The sequence below is a fragment of the Megalobrama amblycephala genome, linkage group LG18 (genome assembly GCF_018812025.1).
Source record: "Megalobrama amblycephala isolate DHTTF-2021 linkage group LG18, ASM1881202v1, whole genome shotgun sequence".
Classification (NCBI taxonomy): domain Eukaryota; kingdom Metazoa; phylum Chordata; class Actinopteri; order Cypriniformes; family Xenocyprididae; genus Megalobrama; species Megalobrama amblycephala.
In genome coordinates, this window is record NC_063061.1 from 563,867 (window position 1) to 589,059 (window position 25,193).

General features: G+C 36.4%; 2 protein-coding genes across 4 annotated transcripts in view; one reads left to right on the plus strand and one right to left on the minus strand.

Annotated features, from left to right (window-relative positions):
• Positions 1-15,925, plus strand: part of stk10 (serine/threonine kinase 10) — a 65,966-nt gene extending 50,041 nt beyond the window's left edge. For both annotated transcript variants that reach the window (XM_048165433.1, XM_048165434.1), the window contains exons 10-19: positions 3,064-3,185; positions 4,907-5,030; positions 8,358-8,537; positions 9,121-9,213; positions 9,447-9,576; positions 9,693-9,817; positions 12,609-12,797; positions 12,880-13,005; positions 13,145-13,258; positions 14,512-15,925. In XM_048165433.1, the coding sequence (XP_048021390.1) occupies positions 3,064-3,185; positions 4,907-5,030; positions 8,358-8,537; positions 9,121-9,213; positions 9,447-9,576; positions 9,693-9,817; positions 12,609-12,797; positions 12,880-13,005; positions 13,145-13,258; positions 14,512-14,652 (1,344 nt within the window). In that variant the 3' untranslated portion in view covers positions 14,653-15,925. The remainder of the gene's footprint in view (positions 1-3,063; positions 3,186-4,906; positions 5,031-8,357; positions 8,538-9,120; positions 9,214-9,446; positions 9,577-9,692; positions 9,818-12,608; positions 12,798-12,879; positions 13,006-13,144; positions 13,259-14,511) is intronic.
• Positions 15,926-21,892: 5,967 nt separating this feature from the next.
• Positions 21,893-25,193, minus strand: part of sh3pxd2b (SH3 and PX domains 2B) — a 58,335-nt gene continuing 55,034 nt past the window's right edge. For both annotated transcript variants that reach the window (XM_048165287.1, XM_048165286.1), the window contains 2 exons: positions 25,035-25,160; positions 21,893-24,945 (listed from right to left, as the gene is read on the minus strand). In XM_048165287.1, the coding sequence (XP_048021244.1) occupies positions 23,485-24,945; positions 25,035-25,160 (1,587 nt within the window). In that variant the 3' untranslated portion in view covers positions 21,893-23,484. The remainder of the gene's footprint in view (positions 24,946-25,034; positions 25,161-25,193) is intronic.

Consider the following 25,193-nt stretch of genomic DNA (forward strand, 5'->3'; position numbering starts at 1 on the left):
AGCTTTTCCATCAACAGAAATAATTTACATTTTAAAATACATTGGTTAATTTGAATTGTAATTATTATTTTGACAAAATTAATGTATTTGGGTCATTGACGAATATGGTTTTTAAAAGTGTAAAAAAACCTTATTGGATATATAATTGATTTTGAAGTTTTATTAAGTGTTAATAATGAGATTATGTGGTTTTCATAATCAATTAACACTGCTTTTGTCTTTTTTTACAAGATGGACAAAATTTGTCACCAAAAAAGTAATTCGGTTTAACCAAAATTTTTGTTTTATCGAATGACACTTCTGGTTATACTGAATGACGATATTTTCAAACAATGCTAACAGGCTGATATATTTTATATTTAGTAGCGATATATTTAGAAATTTTTCAAATAGTTAAAAGAGAATTAGTTACTTTGCTTCATGACCATGTGGTCCTTTACAGGTATCTGAATGATGTCACATCCTGTCACATGATACTGACCGCGTGACTTGATCAAAAATGGTCCCTTTATATTGGTTACTCCGAATGATATCAATGAAATTCATTTTTCCGGACCATCTTTCTCATAACAAAGCAACGACTTTTACACATTATTTTAATACCATTTTGCACTATGTTGATATATGATGTTATAAAATCATGCCAGAATAAAAAAATATATACATTTATTACATTTTAAGATATTTTAATCACAAATGAAATGGCTGTATTGGCTTTTGGACGGTTAAACCGAATGACCTTTTGACACTTCAAAATCTTTAAAATACATTTTGCAAAATATAATTAAAACCTTTGGGATTCAATAAAAGAGATCCAATTCTACCACCGTACATACTTTGAATGTCATATCTTTGTTTTTTTTTATAGTTATTAAGGCCTTTGGACAAAAAAAATGACCCGTCACGTCACTGACCCATTTACTGTATTTTGATCAAATGAATGCAGCCTTGGTGAACACAAAAGACTTATTTCAAAAAAATCTTACTGACCCCAAACTTTTGAATGGTATTGTATTCAACTCTAATGCCAAATAAAGACATGCCAGCAACATGATTTCTAGTTCTAGATCTTTGGTATGCTAGATGTTATAATATGAAAATCATTATTTCTCATCTCATAAAAAAATATACTATTTGAGCTGTAAAGTTGTCTAAATCATCTAGGTACAGTACATGAACATTTTTGTAGCCCCATAGACTGTCACTGGGAGTGTATCTGCAATCGCCATTCCCAGAACTGGTTTTGAACCCGGAACATTTCTTTAAATGAAGTCATTCATTTGTTGCATATTTCAAGCAGCACGTCTGTGAAGCTCATGTCAGATTTTCCATCTATTTCTCCCAAATGCTCTTTGTCTCTGATCCATTCAGTATTGTGCATCAGTCACTATGTGATGATTGTTGGGTCGGCCGTCGCTGGCGTTCTGTTCTTTGTTTAGGGCACCCGAGAACAGCCTTATTTCTCATGTCTGACGTTTTTCCAGCATGATTCAGAAGTTTAACTCTCTCTTGTCTTTTAGTTTTGATGCTGCACAATCAAAATAGTTCAATAATGATTTGAGCAAATACTTGTGCATGCACACTGCATAGTATCGAGACCTGTGGCTTTACTGCAGCAAAACCACATCAAAGGATGGGCGAGATTAGCACGTTCAGCTTCAAACAGCAGGGTTTGACTCGCAAGTGTACAACATAAAAGCGACAAACTCGTGGCCAACAGAGGATGTGACTGTGTGCTCAGCTGCGTTAAATAGACACAGGTCTTAGTGTTGTTTGCTGACAAGTGACGACATTTATATGACAAGATTCAATAAAATATGATTTCAACAGTGTCTGAATTAATTAAATGAATTCAGTGGCTTAAGGCATCCAAATATTTGACTTTTATATTAGTTTAAGTAAGTTACAGTAATGACTGTCTTATTTAGGTAGTATGCCACAATGGATACGTTCTGTGAGATTCACCCTCATGATCTCTCAATCTGCTCTACATGTTCACGTTCTGCTCATGAACTGCTGACACTTCCTGTCAGAACTGGCTTTACAGGATAACAGCAATCTCACTGCTTCCTGTTCATACCGTCTGTCTCTGTTTCTCATTTCTTCTTTCTTTCTCCAGTCCACCCATTCATTTTGCTTCTAGTTCTCTCAGTCCTAGTTCCTTCCAATGTCGTCTTCTGTTTTTTTAATCTCCCATCCAAAGTTCCCTTAAATCTTGCTACCACACCCATCACAGTTTCTGTTTCTTAGTTTCTCACATTTTTTTTTTTCTTTTTTCAATTCACATTTATTTGTATAGCGCTTTTCACGATGCATATCGTTTCAAAGCAGCTTTACAGAGAATGCATGACAACATTACAATTTAGAGAATCTGGTATCGGAGGTGACTGTATGTGGTTTCAGAAATGCACATATAATCATGCATGCAAAGTAATAATTTAGGCAATTTAATTTACAATCACTGTTAGCATTTTAAGTGAAGGTAAATGCAATGAGCTCCTGGAAATAATGAATTTTAATATTAACAATAATTAGGATATATAGAAATTGGGAATGTGCATGTTGATCCAGATGATTGCATCTTCTGAAGTCCTCGCAGGAGTCTCTTCAAAGGTGTTGGTCATCTGAAGTCTTCTTAAGAGGCTGGATCCAAACTGAAGCTGATGTACTCTCAGATCACTTCAGGATGGGCGTCCCGAGATAAAAAGGAAAGCAAATGGAGAATAATTAGCGTAGCTGCTGTTCATAACATTAAGCAAAGATAGTCATGTGCAGTTGATCTGATAAGAGATACATTAAGTGAATGCTAACCACTAGGCTATCGGCGCCGACAAGAACTGCGTCTCTAATCTAGATTTAAACTGGGAGAATGAGTCTGAGCCCTGAACATTATCAGGAAGGCTATTCCAGAGTTTAGGAGCCAAATGTGAAAATGCTCTCCCTCCTTTAGTGGACTTGGATCACAACAGAAGTCCAGAGTTTTGTGATCTTAAAGAGCGTGAAGGATTGTAGGGCGATAGAAGATCGGTTCATTTCCATTAATTTATTAATTTGTTTTAACAGGACTCCAAGAAGACGCTCAAACGCACCCGTAAGTTCTTGGTTGATGGTGTGGAGGTGAGCATCACCACCTCCAAAATCATCACTGATGATGAGAAGAAAGACGAGGAAATGAGGTTCCTCAGGCAAGTCCGCACCATCACTCTCTTTAATCAAGCTCTTTACAAAAAAAAAAAAAAAGTGTCATCAATTACTTGGAAGACTTTTGTTCATCTTCAGAAGGTATTTTTAATGAAATCTGAGAGATTTCTGTCCCTCCATTGACAGTCCACACACTTTGTCCCTTCAAAGAGAGATTGTAAAACTAATATGAATCCATATGAACTAAATCGGGCGGTTTGGTTGAAATTTTCTGAAGAGGCATGACGCTTTATATGATGAACATACATTCATTCAGATATAAACATTGACTTGCTTGACACGTGAGATCAAACCTCATTGGTTCTTAACAGAAGCTCAAATGTGATGCGTAACACACAAGAATGAACCTCATTGGTTCCCACGTCAAGCAAACATGCTTGAGCTTCTGTTTACCGTATCTGATGTGAGTGATCAATGTTTATATGTGAATAAAAGTCAAATAGGTAGTTGCGTAGCTGTCAATGGAAGGACAGAAATCTCATTAAAATATCTTCATTAGTGTTTCGAAAATGAACGAAAGTCTTACAGGTTTGGGACGACATGAGGGTGAGTAAATGATGACCTTTTATTTTTGGTGAACTAACCTTTTAAGAGGAAAAAGCTTTTCCTACTTGATCTTACATCTCGGCTGAGTAAACAGACTATTTTAGGTCTCTGGTCCAAGACCTTGTCCTTTCCCAATGGGACATTAATACACAAGGGAAGCTTTGTGTACAGCCACAGGAAGTGGGCCGCTTTTAAAGGACAAATCAAGAGCTCAGATCTCCCTTTAACAGATCCATCATCTGAATTCTTGTGAACTTTTCAATCTAGCCTTTTCTCTTGAAACACCTCAGCTGGTGGTAATAGATTATATACCGAGTGTTTCCCACCACACACACTGCACATGTCTGCACCAATAAACAATGCCACTTCTGCCATCTAGTGATGGGATAGTGCCCTTGCATGAGCACAGCTTCACTTGTCCAGTCATATTTTACCCCAAAATCAAAATAAGAACTCAATCTTCTTAATAATAGATTTAATCTTCCTTAAGCCAAATGTAATTTATTTATGTCTTTTGGTTTCGTGATGAAATATGACTGGGACGTGTTTTTGACAAGCTCGAAATCTACCCCCACATAAAATATCTTTGTGGAACATTCCTCTGGTCTTTAGCTGTCAGTGAAGTCATGCAATGAATGAGGTGGGGGCGTTTTTCCCATGAATCCTCTGTAGTGCCGTCTGTGGGCCGTGACAGTGGAAGAACAGACTATTGCTGCATTCTAGACATTCTTTGGTTGGCGGGAGACTTCACATGTTTAGCTTAAAGGGATAGTCCACCCAGAAATGAAAATTGAGTCATCATTTACTCACCCTGAACACAAAAGAAGATGTTTTGAAGAATGTTGGTAATGCCCATTGACTTGCACTGTGTGTACAAAAAACGACAACAAAACAAAAAAATATCTTTTATGTAAAGAAAGTCAAAGGATTTTGGAAATTACAAATTACACTTGAATGATTCCATAATTGTTTATGTCAGTGGTCTCAAACTCAATTCCTGGAGGTCCATAGCCCTGTAGAGTTTAGCTCCAACCCTAATTAAAAACGTTAATTCTTTTGGATTACTAGAAACTTCCAAGCAGGTGAGTTGAGGCTGGTTGGAGCTGTGAGTTTGAGACCGCTGGTTTACGTTAATTTCTGCTTTCATTCATACACATAGGCGTCAGGAGCTTCGAGATCTGCGTCTGCTGCAGAAAGAGCAGCATCGCGCTCAGGCCGTGCTCAACTTGAAGCTGAAAGATCAGCGGGAACAGATGCAGCGCAGATTCGACCAGGAGATGAATGTAAGTGTCACTGATCTCCACCACCTACAGCAGTGGCCTCCATCTTTCTCTCAGCCGAAAGTGGCTAATGCAGCTTTACGCAAAACATACTGCATGTTTGTTATTGTGCAGTCCGTTTAACTTCATTTAGAGACACAGTTTAGACATCACAAGTGAATAGGGTAAAAAAGTAACTAATTGATATCACCATACATCCCCTTGTTGATTAATCACAGTGTAACAGTTCCAGCGTGTTTTCACTGTTACTGGCTGATTATAGTTATTTTGCAGTTATCTTCCTGGTCACCAGGGGGCGACGGCCTCAGGTCAGGGTGTTAGAATGCCCATATAAGCAAGAGCTAGTGATGTAAGCGGGAGCCCTTTAAGTCATGTGGTAGCTCAACTCAGCGGATCACTCACACTTTTTTTTTAAAAGTTAAAGGCACAATATGTAAGATTTTTAGATTAAAATATAAAAAAAAACACTAGAACAGTGTTATATATTTTGTTGACTTGTGTACTTACATTATTCGAAATGTTTCCTAGAATGTTTAAATCCAGTGATATAAGCCATTTTAATTAGGACTCGGACTCGGACCGTGTCCGTGCGTCGCTTATCAATAACATCATACCCGCGTTATCCTAGATTTACGGTTTTATTTTGTAGAAACCATGGAAACACCAAAGACGCTTTATTATATTATGTGTTTTATTAAACAAGGGAACAACTGTTTGGATACATTCATCAACAGAAAACTAATCATGTTAGCTCAACACAGTGTTTAAATCTTGTTTTCTTGATTTACTGCGAGTACCATGTTTTACCATGATATCGATCTAGCTTACTTCAGTGTGCAACAAGTGTCTCATAGCAGCCGGCGAACGCACGCAGAGTAGCACTATAACAAGTTTCAACCAGGTCTCTCCGTCCAATATAACAGACTATATTTACTAGGATACTCACCAAGACCGGCATTTTTTGCCATAATTTTGTGTGAATATGTCCCGGGTGTGCCTCATGCATCCTGAAAAGTGAAGCAGCGTGCTCTTTGATCGCCCCCTGGTGGCTGGATGCAGTACAGGTCATAAACCCCGCCCTCTCCATGTAAACGAACGGGATTTGAGTCAAAATAAAAAAATAAATTACACTTCCAATAAAATTTTCCGAAAGATGGTTTTTCTCATTTAAGGTAGTTGTTATATATGTTCAGTTGTTCGTTTTTGTGATAAGTTTGATTTTAGCTAGCAATTTGATGCTATAGAAATGGGGCGTGTCGTCATGATTGACAGCTTCTCTGAGGACTGTCGAAGCTTCGAGGGGAGATTGAAGATATATAATTAACTGTTAATTTTCAATTTCTGTGTTATTTGACTCCGACAAAATGAGTTGTTCAGCAGTAAACTGTACTAACTGACCTACAGGATCTGACGGATCACTGAACTTTTCTCGGTAACGTTAAATGTGGACTTTATAAGCTAATTAATAAATGTTATTAGTTAAGATAACACACCTAACGTTAACCATGTTGGGAAAAAGCAGTAATTATTTTTATGGGTATAAAATAATAAAACTAATGATAGCCTACTCTAATTAATTATAGAGCACTGTCTACAGCAATCGATCTCCTGTAACGTTAGTTTAAATTTATTTAAAATAGCAGGACCATTTCTGACATTTTAGAGTTGTTTCTAGTGGCAAATTATTGAGAATTTGCTGTTTCAAAAATATTATTGCTCTAGAAATATATTATATCTGTTTTACATGTAGAATTTTAAACGAAAATCCCAAAATATTGTAGTTATCACTAGTAATTTATTTTAAAACGGACAATGTACATTAATAAACATTCAAATAAATGTAAATTCCTCTTTGCCAGATGTAATTAAGCCATCGTTTAAGCCAAATGAAAAAGCAAGGAGGAAAAGAAAAATATAATAAACAACAGATAAAACAAATAGGTGATCTGATCTAATGACGCAGTTGTCTGGGCGGAAGTTTGATACCGCGACTCCGCCTCTGGGCTCCACTGACGATTCTCTCTGTGCATACCCAGGCTCCAAACTGGCATTTTTGCATAACATGTCAACGCCCATCGTCATACATTTTACGTTCAGTTCATTACAATGGAAGGAAGCGGCGTCGCGGCGTCCATCTTTTTTTTTTACAGTCTATGCTTTCAACACACAATTGTATCTAATATGATAAACAACGCTGCTTTACCCCACATACACTTGACTGGAAGAAGCGAAAGCGGCGGCTGTGGCATAATAAAAGTTCCGCTGCTGTCGAGACGTGTGTCGCGCTCGTCTCTCATTAGCAATCGCTCCAGCGGCTCCTGCTCTGCTTCATACTACAGTAACGTTAATAAATCTTTAATTCATTAGCTCATCCATGAATATTATTTCTGCCCGAGTTCCATCGGATTCTTTTCCACCGGCTGTAGACATGAAGACAACACCTCCCATGATTCCGCAAAATCAAGGCGTCATCAAGCTACGCCTTTGTTTTTAATAAGCGACCTCTAGTGGCAAACAATTACATATTGTGCCTTTAAGCCCAAAGTATACTTCGTTTTTAGTCGAACGCACAGCTTTGCAAAGTATACTTCACTTGACTCGTACGCGTACACAGGCGTTTGACGCATGTGCAGTTTTGATCAAACTCTCGCCACGAGTTTCAACCCATGTAAATATCTTGTAATAATCTTGTAATGTATTATTTCATGCTAGAGTTGTACAGATGATGGTACTTTCTAACCTCTTCACGCAATCTCTCGTCTATGTAGGCCTCCATTGTCGCTGTAGCTTGCATGTGTTCCGGTCTGTGCTGTTTATGCAGTTTTTCTTCGCCTACCTTGTGAATTTACGCCCCCAGGGCACAACTGCCACCTTGTGGATAAACTGATTACTGCAAAAAAAATTTGCATATGCGACTTGCGGGTACAAAAATCGGCGGTGCTCGTAGAGTATGTGCGCACTCTTCGGATGACGAAATTCACGTCACGTGCAGTGTACGCTGACCCTTGAGTATGCATAAAAAGTGAAGTATACTTTGGGCTTTAATGCTCAACTTGTATGCCATCTTGTGCTCTTTAATTGAGGAACAGTGTGTTAGTGTTAGTAAAATCGCCAACAGCCTTGAGGCATGTTTTGATACTTGCAATTGCTAGTCACTTGCAGGCGGTATTAGGAATAGGGGCTTTCTCGTTCAAGTCTGCATTTTATTGGACGATATTCCTGGGAGAGGACAAACTCTATAGTAACTTCCATAATAATTACACTCTTTATGCACTTATGTAAAATGTTAATAAATAGTGCTGATATATTGGTCTGCGGCTGTGCTCACAGGCCAAGAAAAAATACTTCGACACGGAGCTGGAGACCCTGGAGAAACAGCAGAAACAGACCATAGAGAGAATGGAGATGGAGCACACCGTACGGCTGCGGGACGAGGGTAAACGCATTCGTGCTGAACAAGAAAAAGCCTACAACAAGTTCATGGACCAGATGAAACACAAGAAGAAAGAGGTGAATGAATTATATATTTTTAAGCTCTTACAGTGACCCAAAATGTACACTTAATTCACACTCAATTTCAATGATTTACCAAACTTCTTTTGTTTCACTAACCTGTAAATAACAAATTAATATGTTATTGGTAATTAAATAAATTTTCATTCTAGTAATGAAATAAATGAATTCATATATTTCGATGTGAATAATATTCTTGAACTTTACTAATTTTAATCTAATATTCATTTTTTTGTATGTTCATCTAGAAACAATATGGTTGATTTTTATGCAGGTTGAGTTTTGAATAAAATTGAATGTCAAGTCATCTTCATTTATATAGCACTTTTCACAATACAGTTTCAAAGCAGCTTCACGGTGATAATAGGACAATTAATTGACAGATTGTTTTGGCTTTACAGCAGCTCTAAGAAAATATTATTATCGAGCTAAAGTAGGTTTTTGATTGAATCACTTCCGTTGTAAAAATTGTTTATTATTAACTTACTTAGGGGCCGCTTAAATGTTCCTACTGAACATTTCGATTTGTTTTATATTCTCGAGTTTGAAATAAAACACTTTTTTCTTCATTTGGTCTCAGGTCAAACAAGAAGTGGAGAAGCTGCCCAGGAGTCAGAGGAAAGACAGTCTGAAGGTCAAAATGAGCAACTTTCAACAGATGAAATTAAATGAGGTTTGTTTAAGACGTGGCTGTCTGAAGAAAAACACATCTCCACTTTTGAGAAATTTTAACCTTTTACCAAATACAATTATCCATTTCAGTACCCAATTCAAATAGTAGACCAATGAAAAGATGTTTAATCAGCCTTGTCCATTGGCCTTGCAAGTCATCTGTCAGCAAAACATCAGCATCTCTTTGTGTTAAAAAGGTTTGAGTATTATACTTTCTGGCTCTTCTTTGTACAGGAGGAGAAGTTCCTTGCAGATCAGAGGGATCATCTTGACTCGACTCTGAAGAGGATCATTTCTGAAAATAAGCGGGAAATCTCCGAGACGGAGCGTCAGTGCCTCCTCAAAAAACAAGCTCTGCTTAGAGGTATAAATGCATGCAGGCTATTTTGATTAGTATGAAAATGATTGAGAATATGACTTCCATGTTTAAGGTTTTATGTAGACTCTGCTTACAACCCAAGTGCTCTTTTCATCTGTCAGACCGAGAGTCCACTATTTGGGACATGGAAGAGAAGAACTTGCACGAGAGACACCAGCTCCTCAAACAGCAGCTGAAGGACCAGTATTTCCTGCAGAGACACCAGCTCCTCAAGAAACATGAGAAGGTCTGCTTACACTGTGTGAATGGTTCTTCATTCTTACTACTTTTCCACTGCAGTGGACAATGCGACAGACAGGAATAGGGAACATTTGCAATTCCTGTGTGGACAGTTTTGTTGATTTTAATGGGAGTATTATAGTTTCAGGGTTCCCATGGTCATAGAAAACCTGGAAATATCATAAAATTTTAAAATTGTGTTGTCCAGGCCGGAAAAAAAAGAAAACTAAAGATATGAATCAGAATATCATAAGAATATTCATAAAAACTATAATAGTATACAGTATAAATAATATATACCTGAGGCACTACTAGCTGGAAATACATACATACTAAAACAACTTGAACTTGTTCATGTATCAGTCTAAATGATTCATTTGCAAATTGGCCTGAATATTAATGATTTTTCAAAATCCTTCTCAGTTATTACAAATACAAGAAAAAAGCATTTTTATCTTTGTACCATGTCCATGTTATGGAAGCTTGTTTCTGCCATGGAATAAAAAATAAAAGTTAATTGCGACTTTTTATCTCACAATTCTGACTTTTTTCTCACAATTATGGGATATAAAATCATAATTCTGAGAAAAATAAGTCAGAATTGTGAGTTATAAACTCAGAATTGTCTTTTTTTTTCTTCTCACACCTGTGAGTTTAAAACTCGTCATATCAGTCCGTTAAAAAAGGGTCCATTCCGAGTTTATAACTCACAGTTCTTACTTTTGTTCTTGTAATTCCGAGATTATAGATTGCTATTCTTTTTTTCTTGTAATTCCGAGATTATAACGCACACTTCTGACTTTTTTTCTTGTAATTCCAAGTTTATAACTGGCAATTCTGACTTTTTTTCTTGTAATTCCGAGATTATAGCTCGCTATTCTGACTTTTTTCTTGTAATTCCGAGATTATAACTCGCAATTCTGATTTTTGTTGTTGTAATTCCAAGTTTATAACTGGCAATTCTGACTTTTCTCTTGTAATTCCGAGTTTATAACTGGCAATTCTGACTTTTTTCTTGTAATTCCGAGTTAATAACTGGCAATTCTGACTTTTTTCTTGTAATTCCAAGTTTATAACTGGCAATTCTGACTTTTTTCTTGTAATTCCGAGATTATAGCTCACTATTCTGACTTTTTTCTTGTAATTCCGAGATTATAACTCGCAATTCTGATTTTTGTTCTTGTAATTCCAAGTTTTTAACTGGCAATTCTGACTTTTTTCTTGTAATTCCGAGATTATAATTGGCAGTTCTGACTTTTTTTCTTGTAATTCCAAGTTTTTAACTGGCAGTTCTGACTTTTTTTCTTGTAATTCCAAGTTTATAATTGGCAGTTCTGACTTTTTTCTTGTAATTCCGAGATTATAGCTCACTATTCTGACTTTTTTCTTGTAATTCCGAGATTATAACTCGCAATTCTGATTTTTGTTCTTGTAATTCCGAGTTTATAACTGGCAATTCGGACTTTTTTCTTGTAATTCCGAGTTTATAACTGGCAATTCTGACTTTTTTCTTGTAATTCCGAGTTTATAATTGGTAATTCTGACTTTTTTCTTGTAATTCCGAGATTATAGCTCACTATTCTGACTTTTTTCTTGTAATTCCGAGATTATAACTCGCAATTCTGATTTTTGTTCTTGTAATTCCGAGTTTATAACTGGCAATTCGGACTTTTTTCTTGTAATTCCGAGTTTATAACTGGCAATTCTGACTTTTTTCTTGTAATTCCGAGTTTATAATTGGTAATTCTGACTTTTTTCTTGTAATTCCGAGATTATAGCTCGCAATTCTGCCTTTTTCTTGTAATTCCGAGTTTATAACTCAGTTCTGACTTTTTTTCTTGTAATTCCGAGTTTATAACTCAGTTCTGACTTTTTTTCTTGTAATTCCGAGATTATAGCTCGCTATTCTTATTTTCTTGTAATTCCGAGATTATAACGCACAGTTCTGACTTTTTTTCTTGTAATTCCAAGTTTTTAACTGGCAATTCTGACTTTTTTCTTGTAATTCCGAGATTATAATTGGCAGTTCTGACTTTTTTTCTTGTAATTCCAAGTTTTTAACTGGCAGTTCTGACTTTTTTTCTTGTAATTCCAAGTTTATAATTGGCAGTTCTGACTTTTTTCTTGTAATTCCGAGATTATAGCTCGCTATTCTGACTTTTTTCTTGTAATTCCGAGATTATAACTCGCAATTCTGATTTTTGTTCTTGTAATTCCAAGTTTATAACTCGCAATTCTGACTTTTCTCTTGTAATTCTGAGTTTATAATTGGTAATTCTGACTTTTTTCTTGTAATTCTGAGATTATAGCTCACAATTCTGCCTTTTTTCTTGTAATTCCAAGTTTATAACTCAAAATTCTCACTTTTTTCCCTCTCGCAATTCCAAGTTTATAACTCGCAATTCTGAATTGTTTTTCCCCCCTCACAACCCCTTTTATAGCTCACAATTCTTTTCTTAGAATTTCAGGATATAAACTCGCAGTTGCAAAAAAAAAAAAAAAAAAAAAAAAGATAAAAAGTCACTATTATCTTTTTTATTGTTTTTTTTATTCCATGACAGAAACAAGCTTCCATACCATGTAGATTAGTTTTGCAGTTTACTTGTTTTAAAAATGTGACACAAACTTTAGCCTGGCATTAGCCTGGCAGTTCCTGGTTCAAAGACATCGGGTATAAGTGACACATTTCTTTCAATGGAAGTGTGTGGAATGGGCTTCTGGCCCCTGTTGGTGAAAGAGGGTACTGTACGTTAGTGCTCTGACACTGACCCATGTCTGGATGGTATGTGGTGTTTCAGGAACAGGAGCAGATGCAGTGCTACAACCAGCGCATGATTGAGCTCCTCAAAGCTCGACAGCAGCAGGAGAAGAACAGGCTGCCCAAGATCCAGCGCAGCGAAGGCAAAACACGAATGGTCATGTTCAAGAAGAGCCTGAAAATTAACTCCACCGGAAGCTCAGCGGAAGACCGTGAAAAGATCAAGCAGGTAAAGCGTGTCTCTGTGACCTCTCGTTCTCTGACGGTCCGTGTGTGTGTCCTCCTTTCTGAGGCTTCTCTCTCGTGTTCAGTTCACCAGGCTGGAGGAGAAGAGGCAGAAGGCCGAGCGATTGCACCAGCAGCAGAAACATGAGAACCAGATGAGGGAGATGATTAACCAGTGTGAGGGGAACAGCAGAGAGCTGCAGCAGCTGCAGGTGACGTACACACAGGGCACCACGAGTCCCACTCAGGACGCCCTGCATCATTATGCTAGTTTTTAAGGCGTTTTTGTGTGAATAGTTAATTTTTCACAGTGCATTGAATCATGTCTGACTGTGTGAATGTCTTCTGCAGAATGAGAAATGTCACCTGCTAATAGAAAACGAAACGCAGCGTCTGAAGTCACTGGATGAGCAACACAACCAGCAGCTGAAGGAGTGGAGAGAACACCTCAAGCCCAGGAAGAAGGTCTGGAGTTCACTTTTACTTACACTCTTACTCTTTTGGACACTGAAAACTGAATGTCTGAAAACTCTGGATCATAATTCACCCAAAACCTAAAAATAAATAAAAATAAAACCAACTTAAATTGAACACTACCATTCAAAAGTTTGGGGGTGGTAACATATTTGAGTCGCTTATGTTCACCATGGCACTTATTTGATGAAAAACAGAGTAAAAATAGCTGTTTTCTGTTTTAATATTTGGCTTGTCATGATTTTCAATTAATTGTCTGATTGCCTTTTTTTGATTTAATCACAATTATTTGAGTTAACCACGATAATTGTGCAGTTTAAATTTCAATTACATTTTGCCATTCAAATAAGGGAAATTTAGTGTTTGAAGAGTGTTTGAAGATTAGACCCGTCTGTTCTGGAGTGAATACAAAAGTTTACAATTAAGGGATCATGTGGTTAATGGTCAAAAAACACTGGTCATTTAACATTGTTGGTCTAATGGTGTTTACAAAATGAAGGCTTGTTGCATTATTATATTATATTATAAAGTTTTCTGGGCTCCAATTAAAGATGAACAAAAAGAGAAATATTTTAACTTTTTTTAACGATACATCCTGTCAATCAAAAGAGAGCAGGAAAATGCACTGAATTTGGGCTTTGTATAAAGAAAATGCTAAGAAACCAGTTTGATGTTCAATATTAGTAGTAATTATATGAATTAACAACATTCAGAAATTTAATAAATATTAAATTAGTCTTTAGAATTTAGTTAATGTGTTAATATTAATTTGAGTAATGTGTTTGTTTATAACTGATACAACTTACCAAGTTCATGAAAATGGAGAGAATAAAGTTTTTATTTGCATTTCTTTCAAAATATAATAATTAAAAATATAATGATTAATTATAATGAAACTGTCATTCGTTTAAAAGGAGGTATAAAAGGCAGGATCCACAAACTATTGGTATCAGCAGATATCACTCTGAATAATCGGCTGTATCAGTGCATCTCTAACAGTAATGTGGAGCAATTTTACTCAATAATCAATCTTTTTATTTCACAAATTATATCAACTTAATAGGTTAATACAACAAATTCTACAATTATGCAAACAACAACAAAAAAAAAACTATTTAAATAATATATCACTGTTTTTACAGTAATGAGAGATGTCCTTAATAGTCAGTTATCGGCAAAATCTCAGCCGATTAATGGAAGGGTTGTGGAGTTAAAGTCTGATTGATGGCTGCTTCCTCCCTCAGGTTCTGGAGGATGAACTGACCCTGAGGAAGAAAGAGCAGGAGCTTTTCTTCAGGATTAGCGAAGATTCCGAGTGTGTGAACGTCGGCTCACCGAACAAACTCACCAAGTTCCTTCCGTACGTCGATTCCTCCACCACATGAGCTCCTGCATCAGACTCGCATCCAGCTCCACACCAAGTATTTTAGCTTTTTATTGTTGTAGGTGATACACAAAGAAACATTTTCTGGAGGCGTAATCAGATAAATGCACAAGAATGGCCTCTGGAGTCAGTGAATGCAGTTTAAAGCACCATTAGAATCACATGATGCTGAAGGGAAAGCAGCGCAAAGCCAAAGATCCATTAAAATGAGACTAACGACACACACACCGACAGATTCATCAGAACAGTCACTTGAAATGACATTCAGATACCACTTTATTCATTTAACAGCAGGTTTAGTGCTAGACATCTGGATGCTTTGATGCGTTTATTCAGATTTTGTATCATGAACCGTGTCACTAGAACAACTCACTCACGTCTGACGGACTTAAAAGCTACTGTTGTAATTTTATCTTCAAGTTAGCAAAAAGTGTATTGCCAAACATTGTATAAACCTCGCATATTCTTATATATTTTTATTTTTTCTATGATCATTTAATATATATATATATTGAAACTTTATCACTTTTCTTTTATAACCGATTTCGACCTTGTACAAATGTTTAAATGCTGAAAAAAAAGGAATTTGTTTTAATTTTTTGAACTTGCTTCACGTGTTTTTCTTTACTGAAGTGAAGTGTTCATTTTAATTGGTACATTTAAGTTATTTTACTCGTTTGTCGGATGATTTTGTTGTTTTATGTACTAGACAACAACTAATTTGCCACTTTTATTATTCTGCAATGTTCACCAAAATGTGCACGAGTTATACTCTGCCACGAACTGTCAGTGGCTCATTTACTGTAAACGCGTCACACTGGATGAGACGGGACGTGTGATCCCGGCAGCGCCAAAACTCGAGACGTCGGGGATGAGATATTTGTTTACGCTGAAAAGGAGACACTTGGCACGCTCGATGTTTTCTTGTTTAGTTTATTGTTGAGTGTTTTGTCTGTCGCTGTTTAAAGCACTGTCACCTAACTCAAGTGCAATATGTTGTGTTCAGATTTTATACACGTGTTATTTTACAACAGCTTCCATTTTTTAGCCATTTGAAGGATTTGTTTTTTTCCAAAACTAGTAGTGTGTCTGACAATAGGGTACTTGGATTTTACACTTTTTTTTTTTTTTTTTTTTTAAATGCACAATGTTGATCTTTTCTTTGAGTCTGTAACTCTGTGTAACCAAAGGTTCAGTGGATGATGCCTCTCCTGATGTAAGAAACTGTCGTCCTGCAAGAGTATATATATAATAAATGAGATGTTTATTATTCATCCTTGGAGTTCTTTCTGTTGTGATCATTTTCTTTGAGTATTTGGTATTAGAAATAACTTTTGTGGGATACTTGTTGTATCTCTGTGGTAAACGTGCCGTGTGGTTAATAGAAAATGAATAAACTTAGAATAAATCATCAAGAATAAGCTAACATGAAAATGAGAAAGTGAAATTGAGAACTTCCATACTTTATAACCTTATTCATTTTACACTGCACTATAAACCCTAACGCTCAAAATAATTCATTGGTTTGAACTTAAATTAAACAAATTAGTTCAATCAAATTCATTTTTATGAGTATTTAGAACTTTCTTTTTCTTTTGAGTCCACAAAACTTACATTAAATGTAATAAAAAAAAAAACCTACTTCTAAAAGTTTATTTATATATATATACAGTACAGTCCAAAAGTTTGGAACCACTAAGATTTTTTATGTTTTTAAAAAAAGTTTCGTCTGCTCACCAAGGCTACATTTATTTCATTAAAAATACAGTAAAAAACAGTAATATTGTGAAATATTATTACAATTTAAAATAACTGTTTTCTATTTGAATATATTTCACAAAGTAATTTATTCCTGTGATGCAAAGCTGAATTTTCAGCATCATTACTCCAGTCTTCAGTGTCACATGATCCTTCAGAAATCATTCTAATATGATGATCTGCTGCTCAAGAAACATTTAATGTGTACAATTGTACAAAATATTTGTGTACAATATTTTTTTTTCAGGATTATTTGATGAATAGAAAGTTCAAAAGAACAGTGTTTATCTGAAATCTAATCTTTTGTAACATTATAAATGTCTTTACTGCCACTTTTGATTGATTTAATGCATCCTTGCTGAATAAAAGTATTCATTTCTTTAAAAAAATAAAAATAAAAATTCTTACTGACCCCAAACTTTTGAACGGTAGTGTATAATGCTACAGAAGCTTTGTATTTCAGATAAATGCTGTTCTTTTGAACTTTCTATTCATCAAGGAATCCTGAAAAAAAAAGTACACAACTGTTTTCAACATTGAAAATAATCATAAATGTTTCTTGAGCAGCAGATCAGCATATTAGAATGATTTCTGAAGGATCATGTGACACTGAAGACTGGAGTAACGATGCTGAAAATTCAGCTTTGCATCACAGGAATAAATTACTTTGTCAAATATATTTAAATAGTACTCAGTTATTTTAAATTGTAATAATATTTCACAATATTACTGTTTTTTACTGTATTTTTAATGAAATAAATGTAGCCTTGGTGAGCAGACGAAACTTCTTTTAAAAACATTAAAAATCTTAGTGGTTCCAAACTTTTGGACTGTACTGTATATATATATATATATATATATATATATATATATATATATATAATATGTATATGTGTGTGTGTGTATATATATATATATATATATATATATATATATACACTATTCCTCGTGTCTTATTGCTTAATTAAAACATGCACACATCTATATCCGCCCTCTGTGTTCTATTGACAGATTTTGTAGGCAGTTAATAAGGTCTTCTCTGTTTGTATCAGAGCTCCTCTGCTGCCCTCTGCTGACCATTCATCCCTACCTCACAACAAACAGTGGAAAATGTTTTTATGTCCATTAACATATCTGGAATTTAAGCCACAATTTAAACGTGATATATTCATTATTTTCTGGATGTTTTGATCCAGAAAAGCTTTTTTTTATTCAATAACATTATTTTTTATAGTTGTTTTCAGAAGCATACAGTATAGAAGAGAAACGGATGTGCATCTATTTTCAGATCCATTATTGAAGCTGTTCATCCCATTGTGCCACAGAACAGGTACAGTATTTATCTCCTGACCATCAGGCTTCACATGCAGCCATGGGGTTACAGCAGGGGTGTCCAATCGTGCTCCTGGAGGGCCACTGTCCTGCAGAACTTAGCTCCAACCCCAGTTAAACACACCTGAACCAACTAATCAAGGTTTTAGGTTTTTTGTGTTGTGGTAAACTGGAGCTAAACTCTGCAGGACAGTGGCCCTCCAGGACCGAGTTTGGACACCCCTGGGGTTACAGGGTCTCGTGTGTTTAACATGGGTGGATCAGCACAACGGTGATCTATGTGAAGCTGGAAGTAGGCTACTAAGGGCCCTCCAGGGCTGTGGTGGGTATCTAGTGATTAACACAGGGGGGTGGGGTGTTTATTCGCTTTAATCAAATGAGATTCTTTGTTTATTGCAAGCAACCGCAACTGCACCCGGCCCCGTCCCACTCTGTTTACACCTCTTATAAACCTTAGTTACAGCATACCAGCAGATTTATGAGATAAAAATCAAACATACACTACCAATCAAAGGTCTTCTTTTTTTTTTTAAACAAAGTTTAATATTATTTTTATTAGGTTATATTATACTCATTATTATAAAACAGTAACATTTTGAATTATTAGCTTTTTACTCGAATATAATTTAAAATGTAATTTATTTCTGTGATCAAAGCGGAATTTTCAGCATCACTGCAGTCACGTGATCCTTCAGAAATCATTCTAATATGCTGATTTTTTTATTTTCAGTTGTAATACTTTTTTACTGTATTTTTGATCAAATAAAAACAGCCTTGGTGAACATAAAATACTTCTTTCAAAACATGAATGAATCTGACCGCACTGTAAACCCTAACACTCAAAATAATTCATTGGTTTGAGTAGGACTAACTTAAATTAAACAAATTAGTTCAGTCAAATTAACTTTTATGAGTATTTACAACTTTCTTTCTTTTGAGTTCACAGAACTGATATATTTTAAGTAAATGGAACTCTTTCATTGCTTTGAGTTTTATGAACTTTAACTGAAACTGGGCTGGGATTTCTGTTTCCCAGCATGCTTTGCCCATGGCAAGGGAGAGTAAATGCTAGAGTTTGGGTGCTCAAACTCGGACTCGGGTCCAATTTTCAATGAACTGCTGCTTGAACTGAGGTGCTACACATTAAACTGCCACAAAACGGTATCTGTTTGAATTTCTTAAAAATGACAAAATTTGAAAGCTAAGACTTTTTTTCATTTCAAAAGTAACCTGCTCTGTCTTGTCTGTTGGTGCGCTGTCAGTTTCCTCTTTGCATCGCGATGTATTTTTCACTGTGAGAACATGATGTGTGGCGTGAGAGCGGCATGGCTTGTCGGATGTAGCAACAGTAACTAAGAGGGGAGGGTCTTTGCAAAAGGCCAGTTGCAATTTCAAATAACTGAAATCTTTCCGGACCCGACTCAGACTCAGATGTTAATGACTTTGACTCTGCCCCTTTTGGACTCGAACTTGATTGGTTAAGGACTTGGACTCGACTCGGACTCGACAAAACTGGACTCGGACCAAACACTAGTAAATGCTAAAATGAAGTGTTATATAAGATTTTTTAGTGGGAGATTTAGTAGTGATTAATGTTTTGTTATGCTAATTTAGGAGAGTTCTGTTAATGTGGGTTTTTGGAAAGGGTTAGTTCACCCAAAAATTAAAATTTAAAGCATTTGACATACTTGCTCTCAAACCAAACCACATGCACCACTTGTCACCATGATGTTACAGGGTTAGTTCACCCAAAAATTAAAATAATGTCATCATTTACTCACCTTCATGTCGTTCCACACCCGTAAGACCTTCGTTCATCTTCAGAACACAAATTAAGATATTTTTGATGAAATCCGATGGCTCAGTGAGGCCTGCGTTGAGAGCAATGCCACTGAACCTCTCAAGATCCAGAAAGCTACTAAAGATTTAAAACAGTTCATCAGAGTACAGTGGTTATATCTTAATATTATAAAGCGACGAGAATACTTTTTGTGTGCCAAAAAAAATAAATAAATAATGACTTTTCAACAATATCTAGTGATGGGCGATTTCAAAACACTGCTTCAGAGCTTTACAAATCGAATCAGTGGTTCGGAGCGCCAAAGTCATGTGATTTCATCAGTTTAGCTGTTTGATATGCGCTCCGAATCACTAATTCGAAACAAAAGATTCGTAAAGCTTCGAAGCTTCATGAAGCAGTGTTTTGAAATCATCCATCACTAGATATTGTTGAAAAGTCGTTTTTTTGGTGCACAAAATGTATTCTCATCGCTTCATAACATTAGGGTTGAACCACTGCAGTCACATGATCTGATTTAAATATGTCTTTAGTAGCTTTCTGGGCATCTGAAAGTGTTAATTATCTTGCTGTCAATGGAGGCCTCACTGAGCCATCGGATTTCATCAAAAATATCTTAATTTGTGTTCTGAATATGAATGAAGGTCGTACGGGTGTGAAACTACATGAGGGTGAGTAATAAATGACAGAATTTTCATTTTTGGGTGAACTAACCCTTTAACATCATGGTGACAAGTGGTGCATGTGGTTTGGTTTGAGAGCAAGTATGTCAAATGCTTTAAATTGCTGTACTTATTCATGCTATTGCTAACATGTTAGCATTTTCTGTATTAGCTAGTTATAGCTAGCTAAGTTTACACTAATAAAATGTTTACGTTGAGATTACATGGTAATTTTAATTTACTCAAATGTTTCAATATAAGAGCAATTAAAATGTTTGAGTACAAAATAAAAGTTCTGTTTACTTAAACTTTGAATTTCTTAAAGGTCCCGTTTTTCATGGTTTTTTGAAGCTTTGATTGTGTTTATAGTGTGCAATATAACATGTGTTCATGTTTCGCGTGTAAAAAAACACAGTATTTTTCACATAATTTACTTATCTGTATACCGCTGTTTCCACTGTCATAAAAACGGGCTGATGACTTCCTTGTTCTATGAAGTCCCTCCTTCAGAAATACGTAACGAGTTCTGATTGTGCCAGCGGTTCCTGTGTTGTGATTCGACAGCAGCTTAGCGCTCCTTGCCCGGAAAGGTCACGCCTCTTACCATAACGTGGAGATGCACGCGCTCAGTGTTATTGTAAACATGTCTTTAATTTTACCCTATCAATTTGAGCCGGAATCAGACCCGGTGATTGGACTGCGGGATGAAAATAACAGCGTTTCGACGACATGCCGACAAACACACTCTACAAACGCAACTCTTGTGTATTCCTGTGGGCGGAGGTTAGTCAAAAAACTGTTTTAGTGACGTCATTAAAGAAGGAAGTAGAGGGATGTAGTCCAAACTGGCCGTTCGATGTAGGCGACTTCTGTTAAATAAAATATCTCGCTTGGCATTGAACTTTGGGCTTTAAAATTTTACAGATTTTATTTATACTCTAACAACAACATTACACACTAACTAAAGTTTGAAACATGGGATCACGAAGAACGGGACCTTTAACTTAATTTCGATGTAACCGATTGCCTCTTTTTTTTTTTTTTGAGTTTTGCCAACTTATTCGGGTTTACAGTGCGATAATGTAAGCAAATAATATTAGCCATAGTAAACAGTTCACTAATGTACAAAGTACATTAAATAATGTTCAATGACAGCTAATAAATTCACAGAAATGAAAATGTATGATAGGCTACTCATGTTGCTACCTTCATTAAACACTCTGTTAATCGTGTTGGCAATAATAATAATAAAATAAAATAATAAAAAAACTCTTCCCCCTTTAAAATAGGCAATTTCAAGGCAAAATGTTTACAAAATTTGATGTTTCTCATTCAAAGTTCATAGTCTATAGATTTAGAATTTTAGATTTTTTTCTTTTTACTGCAAGAAATACATTTGCATATCATTAAAAGAAAAACAACAACAACAAAAAAAAACCCTATACATTCTGCTTCCTTTTAGGAAAGAAAACACAAGTTCAGCATAATTTTGGGGGGTTTAAAAACCCTTGCTTTCCGAACTTCCAAAATACTTCTTTCTTAAAACTTAAAAGTAAGTTCTACAGCAAACAAATTAACCAGACAACTATATAAAAGACAAATATATAAATGGAAGACAGAAATAAGTGTGCTGTAAATGACTCTACCATGTTGCCATGGGATTGCTTATAATAATAATAATAATAAACATGTTGACTATTTAAAATGTTTATTTGATTTACATTATGTAAAAAAAGTTAAAAGACAAAACTTGAAATACTATTAACAAAACACCACAAAAAAATGCTTATGAAACAAAAAAACAGGTAACCCATTTCATCTTGCATTTATTCCTTTTTAACTGGTTTGAGTTAACATAGAAACAAAATTTAACAGTCATGTTTCATACTTGCAGTGTTTACCCTCTTCGCTCTGTTATCCTTCATAGTATTATTTTTTTTTTTTTAGCAAATACCTCTTAACTTCAGAACACCTTCCATTATCCTTTCCTAACTCAGGCACTTGCATTTGTTGCACGTTTAACGATGGAGTGCTTTTATGGACACATTTATAGCAACTAGGAGCTAATGACCATAGAGCAAAAGTCAGCACATGATTGTTGGTGCTCCCAGTATTGTCAAGTCAAACTGGGCACCTATTTAACACTGATTTAGTTTTCTGATAAACAAATGAATGGAAAACAAAACACAAAAACATTTTTAGTAACATAAAAACCCACATTTCCAAATGTAGTGTTAACAATAAACATGTTTATCAAATGTATGCTTGAAGCCAGTCAAGCATGAATGTTAAAACATTTGACAATGATTGTAAAATATCTAAGCACCTTTAGTCAATGGTATGAAAATACTTTGTTTGGGCAATACTGACATATAAAATAATGACAATATTATGGCTGCTCTGAGGTAATCCATTATTCACTAATGCTTTTTATATCAATGTTTGCTATGACATTATCATGACAGAAATCAAATATAAATGAAATAAGAATAGAAATGGGTGCCAACGTTCTGTAAACATTAAGGCCATGTGTTTATGCGGTTCCTGCTTCTCCTCATTCTGCATCTTCTCTTTACTCATCAGTTCCAAAGTGCAGAGTTCTACGCAAATTCTATAAAAAGTGCAGCTTGAAACCAAAAAATTGAAAATTAAAGTAGATTTGTAGAGTTTTGTAGTGTTAGAACCTGAAAGCAGACCAATTTTTATGACTATTTGCACTCGGCTGTAATCTAAAAGATTCAAAATAGAAATGTAGCGTTATAAAGCTAGAGCGTTTAACAAGTTCTCTAGGCTTTGATTTTGGCGTTTAAGCTCAAACTTGCTCATTGTAAGGTTTCGTAGTATGTGTAATATAGAATCATACTCAAATTCTAAATCTAGACTCAATCTGCTGATATACACTGCTCAGACATCAAGTTTTACTTTACTATTTGCATATACTACGCAAAAAGCACAGAACACTTTGCATATTATACTGAGGCACAATATCATGGAGGCTGTGAAAAGTCATTTATATATTGCTAGTCACTTAAACCTTTAGCGATACATATAAGGTTTGATTAACATAAGAATGGGCAAGTAACGTGACGTTACATATAAAGCACACATGGTTTTCCCTAAAAGGCAGAGTTACAAAATACAAAAAGCAAGCAAACAAATTATTATGGCCTGTTTGAACTTGCAAAAGGATGGAATGTAATTTAAAAAAAAAAAAAAAAAAGGTACCCATAAATAAAAGATGTTAATTAAATAAGTTTTCTTTAGGCAGCTATGTCAAGAGTACCTAAGGTTTCTTGGTCAGGTAATTGGAAGGAATCCAGCCCTCCATCACTGGCCCATCACTCACATTTTTACAAAACCACCAGCCGCTACCACTTTTCTCCAGCACTTCGAAGACGGCGCCCTCTTTAAATCCAGGCGTCTGCTCGTCTCCTTCAAAGTCTGCCACGGCTAAGAACAGCTCCTCTTTGGCTGGCTCCTTGATAAGGGGTGGGAGTTTGTCTCTCGGAGGCCCTGGTTTTTCCGTCTTAATGAGGGGCTTTGGTGGCACAGGTACTTTGGGCTTGGGTTCCTCCTTCTCCTTGTCTTTGGAGGCAGGCAAAGGGAAGGCTTTCGTTTTGGGTGGAGGGGGTCTGCTCTGAGGAGGGGCAGCTGGCTTGGCTTCCGGCAAGTCTTTTTGCGGAGCTTTGGTGTCTGTAGGACTGGCTGGCTCAGAACTCTTCTTTGGTGGTGGAGGTCTTCTAGGTGCCACAGACGGCCTCTGGGGAGGCTCTTTGGGCGGTTTAGTTGTTTCTGATGGGTTATGGCCGTTTTGTTGCTTAGGGGGGCATTTTGGCTCTCCATTTGTTCCGCCATTATTCGGGGGGTTACTGGATGACACATCATTCTGTTGGTTGGGATCACTTGAGTTGCCGCCAATCTCTGGAGGCTTAGACGGACGAAGTTTACTCCGAAGGTTTGTGATGTCCAGCTCATTCTTAGCTACCGGCTCTGGTTTCGCTGCAGGGGCGGGCTTTGGTCTGACCACTGGTTTTGGCTTCAGGAATGGGGCTGGGTTGGCTGAATCAGGCTTCTCTTCGTGCGAATCTGGTTTGGGTTTGGGAGGCTGCTTGGCCACATGCTTTAGGTTAAACTTTTTCACCTCCTTGGCTGAGATATTGTGGCCACACTCCAAGCCCATTTCATTGCGCAGATAGAGTTGCTTGTTCTTCTCCTCCTTCTTTATCTCTGGGGGTTTGTCTGGTTTGAGAGGAGCTGCTTTTGGCGTCACCAATGGGACGATGACCCCTGGGGCCGGAGGTTTGGGTGGGAGTGGTTTAGAAACCTCTGCTTTGGGTTTGTCCTCCAATTCCAGGCTCTTGTTGATGGATTCTCTCCTTGGTGGTAAAGCTGGCTTCTCTTCAGCCGTAGGTGAGGATGGAGGTGGGGGTAGGGGCCCCGAAAAATGGGAGCTGGCCTTGACCGCGTTGGGCTTCCATTCTCTCAGCTTGGAACGGGTGGAAGATTCAGAGTTGGATGAAGGTTCGTCTGGCAGGGGTTTGGACCAACTATGTTCAGAGTTGGTATTATTGCTTGAGGTATCATCTAACTTCAGCTGGCCCATCTCACCAGGAAGGGGAGCCAAAAAGTTAGGTCTAGAGGCATTGCTAGTCTTCTTGTATTTATCAATGAATGTGATTGGAGCCCAGCCTTCTTTATCATCAATCTGAATGTACCACCAGCCACTGGAGTTCTTCTCAATGACCTGGGAATACAAGATATGAGGTATATGTAGAGATGCATTTGGAATAGCTGGATGTATTCGAGTAATATGTTGTCTTCTGTTATACTCACTTCAACTTTTACTCCCGCCTGGAAGCTAATGCCATCTGGAATGGTTGTCTGAAAGTCAGCAATGGTGTAATATTCCTCCTCTACTTGTGGGGGCACTGGAGGTTTAGGCAGGTTTACTCCTCGTGGCTGGAATTAGAGACAGGCCAAAAGCACATGTCA